The sequence below is a fragment of the Myxine glutinosa genome, chromosome 6 (genome assembly GCF_964187855.1).
Source record: "Myxine glutinosa chromosome 6, kmMyxGlut1.1, whole genome shotgun sequence".
Lineage (NCBI taxonomy): Eukaryota > Metazoa > Chordata > Myxini > Myxiniformes > Myxinidae > Myxine > Myxine glutinosa.
In genome coordinates, this window is record NC_136266.1 from 56,584,816 (window position 1) to 56,598,519 (window position 13,704).

At 46.6% G+C, this 13,704-nt stretch overlaps 1 protein-coding gene across 3 annotated transcripts in view; it reads left to right on the plus strand.

Annotated features, from left to right (window-relative positions):
* The window catches only part of LOC137429811 (uncharacterized), a 53,848-nt gene that overhangs the window by 2,992 nt on the left and 37,152 nt on the right, over positions 1 to 13,704 (plus strand). For 2 of the 3 annotated variants that reach the window (XM_078779881.1, XM_068120080.2), the window contains 2 exons: positions 11,327 to 11,352; positions 12,204 to 12,537. In XM_078779881.1, coding sequence (XP_078636007.1) covers positions 12,253 to 12,537 — 285 coding nt within the window. In that variant the 5' untranslated portion in view covers positions 11,327 to 11,352; positions 12,204 to 12,252. Of the gene's footprint in view, positions 1 to 3,933; positions 4,082 to 11,326; positions 11,353 to 12,203; positions 12,538 to 13,704 lie in introns of those variants that run through there. The other variant, XM_068120079.2, reaches the window with a different exon arrangement.

The following is a 13,704-nucleotide window of genomic DNA, read 5'->3' on the forward strand; positions in this document are numbered from 1 at the left end:
TCAACAGCGTGAAGCCGAGCTAGGTGTGAGGCAGGAGCACCAGCCCAGAGGGGGGAAACAGTATTCCATTGAGCTGCAGATGAAAGCCTTGTATGTGGTAAGGAGCTCAGGTGTGCCAAGGAAGGACTTCGCACGACGGAGGATGCCCAGTCGGCGACTGGCTTTGGAGGCCAGCTTGGAAATGTGGTTTTCCCAAGAAAGATCATGGCAGATAGTGAGACTCAAAAGCTTGAGCGACAGAACTTCTTGGAGAGGATTGTTGAGAAAGTAGATGGGAGGGTTTTCCAGTCGGTCCTTTCGGAGAGACATTATAAGAGTGTGAGATTTGTCAGGATTGAAAGACATGTTCCACTTGTTTGACCAGTCTGTGATTTTGTCCAGGTCTGCAGAGAGTGAGGAGGCTGCAGACTACTGATCTGAGGGATGAGGAATGGAGCAGCAGATAGTGGAGTCATCAGCAAAGAGATAGAGAAGATTTTCCAGAGAGTCGGAGAGATCATTGATGAAGACCAGAAATAGCACAGGGCCCAGAACACTACCTTGGGGAACTCCAGCCAGAACAGGAAGGGGAGATGAGAGAAATCCATTCAGGGCCACACGTTGCCTACGACCAGATAGGAAGTCCACAAGCCATGAGTGGAGATTTCCATGGATACCATAGGAGGAGAGTTTGGTGAGCAGAGCTGGGTGCCAGACCATATCGAAGGCACATGATATGTCAAGTGAGACAGCTCTGATTTCCTGTTTGGCATTGAGGACCCCCATCCATTGTTGAGACAGCAGAAGCAACATGTCCAGAGTGGAATGACCTGGTCTGAATCCAAATTGATCAGAGATCAAGCCATTGGATAAGAGGAAGGATTTGATATCCGAAGCAATGATGGATTCCATGACTTTGCTGATATTTGGAAGCAGGCTGATTGGTCTGTAGTTGCAAGGATCTGTTTTTGCACCTTTTTTGTATAAAGCGGTAATGTTTGATGATTTCCAAGATGCTGGCAGATGACCTTGAGCAAAAGGGAGGGTGAAAAGAACAGAGAGAGGGTGAGATAGAGCGGCAGAGCAGGATTTTAGGACCCATGGGCTGATTCCGTCTGGTCCAGTTGCAGAATCAGAGTCGAGGTTTGATAAAAACCTCTCCACCTTGTCAGGAGAGAAGAACACAGAGTCCAGGAGCAGTTGGATTCGACTGCGAAAGGTGGGAACAGAGAGATGGGTTTGGGACACAAGATTTTGAGGCAAACACAGAGTTGAGGCATTCGGCTTTGCCATGTGCAGTGTCAACTGTGTAGCCATTTGAGGTAAGGGAGGGGATGGGGGGGAACAAACGCCAGAAACGGATTTGACCAGATGCCACCAGGATTTGGAGGAAGGAGACAGGTTTGAGAGTTCAATCTTGAGTGTGGAGAGATAGTGCTTCCTGGCACTCCTGAGGGTAGACACACACTTGTTTCGAGCTTGGTGGAAGGAACTGAGATTGCCTTCAGTTGGATTTGCCTTCCAAGAGGCAAAGGCAAGCTGTTTCAGGGCAACTGCCTCACCACAAGATTCAGTGTACCATGGACGGGAGGAAGGGTAAGACAACTGAAGACGAGATGGGATAAATCTGTGCATGAGAGAGAGCAGTTTGCTTTGGAAGAATTCTCAGGAAGAATTGATGTCAGAGGCAGTAGAGATGGGAGACCAATCCAGATGATTGATGGCTGCTTGCAGACTGTGCCAGTCGGCCTGATTGAAATGCCAAACTCGTTGGCGCTGAGGAGGCTCTCTGAGAATGGCCAGAGAGATGTCCACTTTAACAAGCACATGATCAGTAGAACCGATTGGAGCAGAAGAAGAGCAGCAGACATTTGCAGGGAAGTTAGTCATAACCAAGTCCAGAAGAGAAGATACTCCATTGACTGAGATCCGGGTCGGGAAATTGACAGATTGTGTCAGTCCCAATGAGTCGCAGAAGTCCTTTGCTGAGGTGCCATGGCTGGTGAGAGATGAACCCACACCCAGCCAGCTGGCATGATGACAGTTGAAGTCGCCACATATGAGGAAGAGAGAGTTTGGATGAGTTGATAGAAGTTGGTCCATGTTGTCCGACAGCTAAATGTAAATGGAGTCATCACTGTTTGGAGGACGGTACAGAACACATATGAACAAAAGGTGGGAGCGGAGAGGAAGCCGTAGCCAGAGGTACTGCTGGGGGTGGGGTGGAGAGAGGGCAGTGCAGGGAGAGTGAGGAAGAGTTTTTGATAAAGATAGCCACCCCACCACCAGGACGAGGCTCAGGTCTATCGTACCAGAGGAGGGAGTAACCAGGAAGAGATATTAAGGAATCGGAGACATCTTGAAGGAGGAAAGTTTCTGTTAAGCAGATCAAGTCTGGATTGTCAGAAGCAACCTGAATGGAGAGATCAATCAGGTTTGAGCGAAGGCCCCGGATGTTTGAGGTCCATACCGTTAATGAGGAGAGAGGGGCATCGGGTGCAGGAGAGAGAGCATCGGTTGCAGGAGAGAGAGCATCGGTTGCAGGAGAGAGAGCATCGGTTGCAGGAGAGAGAGCATCGGTTGCAGGAGAGAGAGAGAGCATCGGTTGCAGGAGAGAGAGAGAGCATCGGTTGCAGGAGAGAGAGCATCGGGTGCAGGAGAGAGAGCATCGGGTGCAGGACAGGGGAGGTGAGGGGTAGGGTCAGATGAAGGGTGAGAGGGGGAGGTAGGAAGAGCAGTTGATAGTGTGTCAGAGATTACAGAAGAGTTACAAGAAAGGGAAGGATGAGGAGGATGAAAGGTTTGATGGTGATGGGATGAGGCACAGTGAGGGGTTGTTTGAGGGGGGGGCGGGGGGCAGAGGAAAGTAGAAGGTTGGGGGAGGTGGAGGTATGAGATAGAAGGGAGACGAAGTGGGGAGGAGGCAGCTTTGAGAAGGAGGTTGGAGGAGGGAGAATTTGGGAGGGATGGTTGGGGGGGAGATTTGAAGGGGAGGGGTTGGGGGGAGAGTTTTGAATGGGAGGGGCAAGGGGGGAGTTTTGGAGGGGAAGGGCAAGGAGGGAGTTTGGGAGGGGCAAGGGGGGGAGTTTTGGAGGGGAGGGGCAAGGTGGGAGATTTGGAGGGGAGGGGCAAGGGGGGAGATTTGGAGGGGAGGGGCAAGGGGGGAGATTTGGAGGGGAGGGGCAAGGGGGGAGATTTGGAGGGGAGGGGCAAGGGGCAGGGGGGAGATTTGGAGGGGAGGGGCAAGGGTAGAGTTTAGAAAGTGGATGATTAATGAAAGATGAACATTTATAACAAATTGGGTTTGTTGTGATTTTCAAGTTAGTGATCCATTTAAGAACGATGGAGGAGGGGTGGAATGAATGAGAATTTAGAGCTTGGAGTGATTTGGAATCATAAGAGATTGAATATTTTTTTGAAATGGAATGAATTGAAGAGGAAATTGAAAGGAGCCTTTTATATAGGAAGAAAAACAGCGTGTTGTAATATACGACTGAATAAAACATTCGAGACAGCGCACGTGGGCAGAGGCAAAAGCACACGATGGGACAAAAGCACACGAGGAGAAAGGGAAATAAAAGTTTTTTTTGTTTTTTTTGGGGGGAGGGGGGAGTGTGGGGGTTACAACGTCAGACAAATAGTAGATGTTCGGTGAAGTTTGGGGGAGAAGGGAAAATCAAAAAACCGAGCAAAACCAGCGAAGGAAGAAACAAACTTCGACGGGGGAAGCCTGAGGCTGCAAGGCCTCACACGCCGCGCGGCAAACAAACGATGAATTTATGAAAGATAAACACCGAGAAACATCCAAGGGACACCCTATAAGTTCACACGCCGAAAGATAAAATACAGTTACGACAAAATACAATTGTGAACAGACTTAACTTTGAAAACGTGGAGACAGTGTGGAGCTTCGAAAATTCGTGACGTCGTCTCGAGATCTCGCGAGATTTTTTCAAATCTCGCAGATATCCTGCTATGTATCGTTTTTGTTTTACCGTGGGAGTTGTATGCAGATGATCTGCTGTTTATTGCGGAAAGTATGGATGGACTGAAGGAAAAGATGAACAAGTGGAAGGAATGTATGGAGACAAAAGGTCTGAAGGTGAATATCGGAAAGACGAAGGTGATGGCAAGTGGTAAAGCATGTGGTGAGGTGAAAAGAACTGGGAAGTGGCCCTCTGCTGTGTGCAGGAAGGGTGTCGGAGTGAACTCCATTCAATGTACAATGTGCGCTGAGTGGGTTCATCAAAAATGTAGTGGTCTGAGAGGGTCATTAACCAGTGTGGCAGCTACATTCAAATGTAAGGTGTGCACAGAGGGAGCTGCAGATGGAGGAAATGTTGAGTTGGATCTTGGAGACAGCGTGAAGCTGGAAGGTGTGAAAACATTTTGCTACCTCGGAGACATGCTGAATGGAGAAGGTGGATCAGACTTGGCAACGGTTGCTGGAGTGAGATGTGCATGGAAGAAGTTTCGGGAACTGAGTGGCGTGCTGATGAGGAGGGGAGTGTCGTTGAAGCTGAAGGGAAAGGTGTATGCTGCATGTGTGAAAAGTGTTGTGATTTATGGGAGCGAGACATGGGTAATGAACGTAGAGCAGCAACGAAGGTTGGAAAGGGTGGAAATGCGAATGGTTTGATGGATGTGCGGAGTATCGTTGAGAGAGAGAGGAAGACAAATGATGAATTGCGAAAGATGATGGGAATAGAGCCTGTGATTGATGCTGTGAAGAGGAACAGGTTGAAATGGTTTGGTCATTGTTGAGGAAGGATGAATGTGACTGGTTGAGAAGAGTGATGGAAATGAATGTAGAAGGGAGTAGAGGATGGGGAAGACCGAGAAAGACTTGGCTAAAGATGGTGGAAGAAGAAATGTGGGCAAGGGGGTTAACAAGGGGAGATGCAGAAAATAGGGCAAGTTGGAGAAGATTGTCATGGGGACTGCAAGGCTAACCCCCGCTCTGGCAGGGAAAATGGCCTTAAAATGCATGTTGTTGTTGTTGCTATGTATCGTTTTTGGCCCTATCTCCCAATGGTGAAGAATCACTTAAAAAATTATAGTAGCCGGATCCGAATCCTGATCTTCACCAAAATCTAATAATTTTGTCCTTGTCACATACACAACCTCTCTGCCAAATTTAGTCCAAATCCGTCCACAACTTTTTGAGATATCTTGTTCACAAACAGATAAACAAACAGGGGTGAAAACATACCCTCCATCCACCTTTGGTGGTGGAGGTAATTAAAGTATTTTGGTTGGTCTGTGGCGTTTCAGACCAGTTAACTCTCATGGTTTCTCCAGGACCAGTTGAATATGAAGGTTGCAATTGGTTTCTGGTGTTGGTGTAGCGGCTCGGGTGCCAGCTTAGGATCCTCGGATCCTGGGTTCGAATCCCGGTCGATCGCTGAATTAACGCCAGGCGGGTTGACTCAGCCTGTCATCCTTCCGAGGTCGGCTAATTGAGTACCAGTTCACTGGTAATTCCCTGTGTCATAAAAAGGCGACAAACAGGGTTGGCGACAGGAAGGGCATCCGGCCGTAAAACATTGCTTCAAAAAGGGGACCAACAAAAACATCAACAACCACGGTGCCCGAAAAAGGCCAACCCCCGCTTTGCGGGGAAAAATGACCTCTAAAGGTGGTTTTTATTGGTTTCTATGGTTTTCAAACCAGTTGCCATCTCGTGGTTTCTATTGGTTTAAACCGAATCTGGTTGTGTTGCTACTGGAACTCTACTGGTTCCCGCAGAAAGCAATAGAAAGTGTAAATTCCAATAGAGATCCATAGAATTGTCCTTCTGATCTCCATTGGTTTCTATGGGATTTTAGACCTGGGCAGAAACAGTCGATAGGAATTGAAATTGGAAGCAGAAAGCATCTGAAAATGCAAAGCCCATCTGCACGTCTATTTGTATTCAGACGTCTCCTTTTCCATATGCTGAACATGACAAAAACAGTTTAAAAAATACAAAATGAAAATTGCCTTTTATGATAAAAAAAAAATCGGCTTCCAGCTTTTGATTGGTGAACCAATAAAATGACCCAAAATGCAAATTCTTAAAATTTCAAGTCGCTCAGACAAAAATTGATGATTTAATGAAACCTTTGACGGTGCCTTGTGTGCAAATCACGGTGCCTTTTACAATGTTCAAATTTCCTCTTTCTCCTGTGTTGAATTCTCTATTCCACTTCAATTCATTCTTCTTCTTCCTCTACAAAAGATTGCTTTTAAATAAATCCTATCATTACAACATGTACAGCTCTTCCTTTCTACATTCTCAACACTCGCCTTTATTCCACCCCTCCTCTAACGTTTTCAAATGTATTGTTATGTCGGGTGGGGTAGCAATATGTAGAGCCAGATAGATCTGTGTAGGGAGGTATTCGTCTGTCGCGGTAAGGAATCGGACTTGTACTTTTCATGTGTAGGCGTTTTGTCGAGTAAGATATCTACTTGTGAGCATACCAGGATGTTCGTGTGATAAATAGAGTTAGGGATTAAAGAGTAGCACCCCTGTGTGTCTCACCTGGTCAGCCAAACCTTTGTCCCTTTTGGCATCGCAACCACTTCGACACTTAGTTAGGATCTTTATTGCAACACTAAATAACGCCCTTCCCTGACAATTATGAAAGACGAACAGGCAAGGAAACCAAGCCAGGACACCGCCGATGGGCGCCACCGCCAGTTGCACCTCCGACAGGCCTAACCACATTGAGTACCACGCGCTATGACCACGGAACAGGGGACGAGAGTTGGGGTGGCGCGGTAGGCGTGAACCTTCAGCTAGCGAGTCAGTGGAGGGCACTGATTGGGTAACGTGCCAAGGCTGACGTGACGTCACCAGCAAGGTTATTTAAGAGAGGGCCGAACGCCAGAGAGAGTAGAGAGAGAGGTTGAGAGAGAGAGAGTGAGTCTTGCGCCATTTGTGTTGGTCTCGAGAGTCTCTTGCGGTTCGTGTGTTCTTGCAGCCCTTGCGTCCCTTGCGGTTAGTGCTCTTGTTTGCGCAACCGGCCTGTTTTGGACATCCGGCGCTTCGTCTTGCGCAGCCCGAGTTGAGCTGAAATATAGCCCGAGTGGAGTTAACTTGCTGGCACGTTTGCTTCGGGAGAGCTGACTGGGACGTGGCAGGCCGATCGTGTGGGAAAACTGACCTCGCTTGGAGCCGCTGGCCTGCGTTGGATGCATGGTGCTTGGTGCACGGACCTCGTGGTGCGTGGTGCTGGTGTGTGGGACCTCGTGGGTGCATCGGGGCCGAACGAAGCCGCGTGTGGGCAGCGGAGACAAGACGACAAGAGCCAGATAAGCTCAAGCTCCGCGTTTACACTTTACACGACGACACATTTTCTTTCGTATTCATATTCCCTCGTCTTGTTTCTGAAGTCGGTGTGTGGGATCCCAAGTTAGTTACTTTTATTTCATTGCCGTCGCGTTTCATTGTTTCGGGGTCCGTGAATAAAATTAAAATTTTTGTCCATTCTGATTTGTGTTTGTCAAATTCATTAATCCTCTTACAGGACCGGGGCTATGTCGGTGGGCTGAAGGTGAGCTTTTGCCTCAGCCTTCCATTTTCCTTCTTCCTCCCGCGTTAGATAGCAAAATCCATGTTTGGTTATCGCCTCCATTAAATCCGTTTCGGTCCATCCGCGACTTTCTGGTGTTAACCCGGAGTCGCACGACAGTATCTCTGACTTGAAAATCTCAAGAACCAAGTTTGCAATGAATGTTTGTTTTTCATTAATTGTTTCTTTTGTTGTACTTCCATGTGAAACCTTTCCCTGTCTGTTCCCTCCTCTTTTTGTACTCGCTCGTATCCTACCAACCATATCTCTTACCAGAGTCCCACTCCATGTCCCCTCCCTCCACTCCCTCCTTCCCCCCATTTCATCTCTACCTTCCCCCTCACCCCTCCCCTTCAAATCTCCCCCTTCACCCCTCCCCTTCAAAACTCCCCTTGACCCCTCTCTTTCAAAAGTCCCCCCTGACCCCTCTCTTTCAAAACTCCCCTCACTCTCTCCCACCCCCCCCCCCCCCCCCCCACTTTCCACTTCTCCCTTTCTAATCTCCCCTCACTCATTTTCCTCAAAGTTGTCTCTTAGCTCATCCCTTCCTCCCCCTTCCTCTTCCTCTCTCATCCAAATCATTCCTCCACTTCCTCCAATCTAATACTTCCCTCTGCCACCCTCATATTACTCCCCACTGTTCCTCATCCCATCACCACCTAAACTTTTGTCCTCTTCCTCATCCTGCCCTCTCTCCTTGCTCTTCTGCAATCTCTGACACACTATCAACTGCTCTCGCTACCACCTTCTCTCCCTCAACTTTCCCTATCCCCCCCCTCCCCTCCCCTGTCCTGTACCCGATGCTCCCCCTCCTTCTTCCTTAACGGTATGGACGTCGAAAATCCGGGGCCTTCGCTCAAACCTGAATGATCTCTCTATACAGGTTGCTTTTCACAAATCAGGCTTAATCTGCTTCACAGAGACTTTCCTCCTTCAAGATGTCCCTGACTCCTTATCTCTCTCCCTCTACATCTCTCCCTTGTTACTCTCCCTGGTTAATTTATCTCTCCCTGGTTACTCCCTCCTTTGGCAGGAGAGACCCGAACCTCATCCTGGTGGCGGAGTTACACTGTATATTAAAAATATTTCTCACTCTCCGTGTACTGCTCTTCCACCTCCCAAACATCATGAGTACCTCTGGCTATGGCCTCTTCTCCTCTCCACCTTTTGTTCATATGTGTGTTGTACCGTCCACCAAACAGTGATGACTCCATTTACATCTCGCTGTCCGACAACATGGACCAACTTCTATCCACTCATCTCGACTCTCTTCCTCATATGTGGCAATTTCAACAGTCATCATGCTAGCTAGCTATCAATCACAACCTTTCGCACCAGCCTTGGCACCTCAGCAAAGGACTTCTGCGACTCATTGGGACTGACACAATCTGTCAATTTCCCGACCCAGATCTCAGTCACCAGTACATCTTCTCTTCTGGACTTGGTTATGACTAACTTCTCTGCAAATGTCTGCTGTTCTTCTTCTGCTCCAATCGGTTTATCTGATCATTTGCTTGCTAAAGTGGACATCTCTGTGGCCGTTATCAGCGAGCCTCCTCAGCGTCGACGAGTCTGGCATTCCAATCAAGCCAACTGGCATGGTCTTCAAGCAGCCATCAAACATCTGGACTGGTCTCCCATCTCTACTGCCTCTGACATCAACTCATCCTGGAAGTTTTTCCAAAGAAATTTACTCTCTGTCATGCACAGATTTATCCCATCTTGTCTTCAGTTGTCATTCTCTTCCTCCCATCCAAGGTACACTGAATATTGTAGTGAGACAGTTGCCATGAAACAACTTGCCTTTACCTCATGGAAGGTAAATCAAACTGAAGGCAATCTCCATTCCTTTCACAAAGCTCGGAACAAGTGTGTGTCTACCCTCGAGAGCCAGGAAACGATATCTCTCTGCTCTCAAGACTGAACTCTCAAACCTGTCTCCCTCCTCCAAATCCTGGTGACATCTCGGCAAATCTGTTTCTGGTGTTTGTTCCCCTTCCATCCCCTCCCCTACCTCAAACGGCTACACAGTTGACTCCGTACCTGAAAAAGTCGAATGCCTCAACTCTGTGTTTGCCTCAAAATATTGTGTGCCAAACCCATCTCTCTCTGTTCCCACCTCACCCAGTCAAACCCAGCTGCTCCTGGACTCTGTGTCCTTCTCTCCCAACAAGGTGGAGAAGTTTCTGTCAAATCTCGACTCCGATTCTGTCAAATCTCGACAGGACCAGACAGCATCATCCCACAGGTCCAAAATCCTGCTCTTCCGCTCTATCACACCCTCTCTCTGTTCTATTCATCCTCTCTTTTGCTCAAGGTCATCTGACATCTGCTTCAAAATCAGCCAACATTACCGCTTTACATAAGAAAGGTGCACAAACAGATCCTTGCAACGACAGACCAATAAGCCTGTTTCCAATCAGCAAGATCATGGATTCCATCTGATATTAAATCCTTCCTCTACTCCAATGGCCTGATCTCTAATCATCAATTTGGATTCAGACCAGGTCACTCTACTCTGGATATGCTGCTTCTGCTATCTCAACAATGGATGGAGGTCCTCAACGCCAAATCGGAAATCAGAGCTATCTCCCTTGACAGGTCTCGTGCCTTTGATAAGGTCTGGTACCCCACCCTGCTCACCAAACTCTCCTTTTATGGTATCTAGGGAAATCTCCACTCATGGCTCGCAAACTTCCTCTCCTGTCGTAGTCAACCTGGCTCTAAATGGAATTCTCTCATCTTCCCTTCCTGTTCAGGCTGGAGTTCCTCAAGGCAGTGTTCTGGGCCCTGTGCTTTTTCTGGTCTTCATTAATGATCTCTCATACTCTGAAAAATCCTTTCTATCTCTTTGCTGATGACTCCACTCTCTGCCACTCCATATCTCAACCCACAGATCAGCAGGCAGCAGGCTCCCCACTCCACAGAACTGGACAAAATCACAAACTGGTCAAACAAGTGGAACATATCATTCAATCCTGACAAATCTCACACTCTCACTATGTCTCTCCGAAAAGACCATCTGGAAAACCCTCCCAACCAACGACACATACACAAGGTCAAGAGATCTTGGAAGCTGAAGAGTGTTGAAATTGAACCAGTGATAATTGGAGTAACAGGAATGATAAAGAAGAACCGCATTGAGATTTAAAAATACATCCCCGGGAATATTATCACAAATGAGCTACAACTGGAGGCAATCCGGGGTTCGGTAATGATCCTGGAAAGAGCCCTTGGAACAAAACTCTTAAAAAGTTGAACAACTTGGTCCATTATCCCTTATCGAAGCAGAGGTGGATACTTTGTGTCTTGGGAGCACTCCGTTCCACCTCTTGAAACCCGCAAATGGAGATAACAACCAACGACACACACACACACACACACACACACACACACACACACACACACACACACACACACACACACACACACACACACACACACGTAGAACCCTGTCTCCCATTGAGTGGGGGACAGGCTAATTGATACCTACAAACATGCTAGACAGAGGGTTACATGAGTATTAAAGGGTTGCACAGGGTTGATGGGCCTGATTTCCTCCTTCAAGACGTCCGTGACTCCTTATCTCTCTCTCCCTCTAAATCTCTCCCTGGTTACTCTCCCACTTCCAGTTCTTGAATTCCCCTCTGTCTGTGTACGGTGTCTGTTCTGGGAGTGCTCCATATAGGAACTTTATTTTTCGTCGCGTTTTTCTTGTTACTGTCATTCCGTTTTAATAAATCTGTTTATTTTTGTACATTTTAAATCCGGTTTTTTATTTTCTGCAGGTTCGGGAACTGCCGGCGGACCACAGGTAATACCCTTCATTGCTTCCTTTCACTTTCTTCCTCCGCGTATATATAAAGTCCGCATTTGATCATCGCCCCAGAGTTGAGGCTTGCTCGGCTAATCTGTTTCCTGGTAAAGATTTTAATCGCCAGGAACGCCACACTAATTTAGGGGGTGTCAAACCCCCCACATATCCCCTTAAACCCTGATTTTTTTATTTTTTATTTTTTTAAATGTCGTGAACAAACGTTGATGCATCACGGGTGATGAATGTTGTATTCAAGTTTCATTGAAATTGTGTGTGTAGTTTCTGAGAAAATAACAAATACCTACTTTTGGGGGGAGGGAGGAGGGCAACCCCCCCCCCCCTTAGACCCCATTAGGGGCCGATTATTATTAGTTTTTCAATGCTGTGAACTCTTTAGAATTAGCTTTCAGAACCCTTTAAAATTTCCCTTTGGAACCCTCTAGGATTACCCTTTCAAACCGTTGAGAATTACTCTTTGTAACCCTCGAGAATTACACTTTAGAACCCTTTAGAACTACCCTTCCTTTAGAACTACTCTTTACAGCCCTCTAGAATTAAACATGGTGGGTTAGAAAGGTTTTTCAGTTTCGACGGTCGGATGGAAGGAAGAATCTAGCCAAATTTTGAAGTGGCTTCACCGCTTAAAAATTGTTATGATCAAATCTCGGTTTTGTTACAATTTGGTTTATTGTCTGATTAATACATAGACATTAAATATGGAAATTGTGCCTCAAAGGAAAATTATGACGATGAATTGTTATTGAAAAATAATTGTGATTTATTGCACAGTAATTTTTGTATTTTTAAGAATAACTTGCATTTTGTTTAAAGATATGTCTGTTTTGTAGGATTTTAATTTATATAGGAGGAAGAAAAGATCAGCGTACATCTGCAAGAATGGAGGTGGTTGCAGACAAAAAGAGCAGTTGTGCAGTGGTTCAAGGACAGACCGTTCCATCTCGCTTGCGCACAAAGATCCCAGAGACTGACACTTGTCTGCCAAACAATGGACATGGTTCCGAAGAAGGGTTCCCTTTGAAACTGGAAAGCTCTAAAAAAGAAATGGATCTGGTTCTTTGTCAGGCCATCGATACCTTGTTGCAGAAGCAACCATCTCTTCTGGCTCTGCAATGCCGAGCCATAAAGCATGCTACAAAGAATCGTCATTTCTGGACCATCCTGGTGAGGCTTGGTAAAGTTTGTGCGATAATCGTTTCTGCTGACAAAATTGTTATTCTGAAAAAAAAAAACACTTTCCCATGTGTGGGTGATAAGAATCAGCATTTTATAGGGCCACTGCTGCAAAGATACCCCAGCCTTTTGCACACTCACCTCTGTACTGATTAGCTCGCTGCTATAATCTCGACGCTGCTATAAACTGCCATACTGGTGTTTCACAGGCAGGACTAAGTATCGATGTGTAAGCCGTCGTTAAGATGTACATCACGTCTGATAGCTTTAGTTGTGGACGTTAGATACCACGGTGTCCTTCGTGAAAAGTAGGCGAGCTATCGCCGCCACCATGAAGAAATTACAAGTTCCCACCCCAACATACAGAGCGCACTACATCAGCAGCACAGCTATGCTCCCAGCAAAAACTTCATGCAAACTCACAGCTATGTGCTGTATGCAGGAAGAAGAGGGTGGGACTGACTTTTTTTCAACCATCGTATCTACTATTTTTATATAATTTTAACAGGCAGAAACCTGTGGTTAAAAAATATCACAATAGAAGAAAGAAAATAAAAAAGGAAGCTTTTATTTTTTTAGATGGCTGAAAGCTCAAAAATGTATTTATTTTTCAAAAAAAAAGTATTGGGGCGGGGGGGGGGGGGGGGGGGGGTTGAGGGGGGGAACATAAAAAGGTGTGTGTGTGTGTGTGTGTGTGTGTGTCCGACCCATGATCGTTATCATAATTAAATTCAAGCAATGCATTCCTAAGGCCTACGAAATCGCTGTTCATCTTTGTATGTCAACACAAAGTGAGGTGATAGAATCAAGCTGTCGGTATAGAACAATACCCAGGACATAAAGTACCATTCCAGCCGTGGTTTTTTTTGTTTTTTTTTGTATACAAGATCGAGGCTCGTGAAAGAGCTAACCGTAATCACACAAAAAGTCAAACCAACATAAACTGCCACATAAAACACAAAATAAGGGGAGCGGTAGACAAGATGGGGAGAGAGGGGGAAGGACACAAACACAACATTTGAGAGAATTGTGGGAGGGAGAGGGCTTGGGGGGAGGTGGGAGAGGTATAAAACATATGGACAGTGCAAGGACTTCCAGGAAAGAAGTTGGAATTTCGAAAAAGTGTATCTGGGTGAATTAGCGGGCGTAGAAAAGATC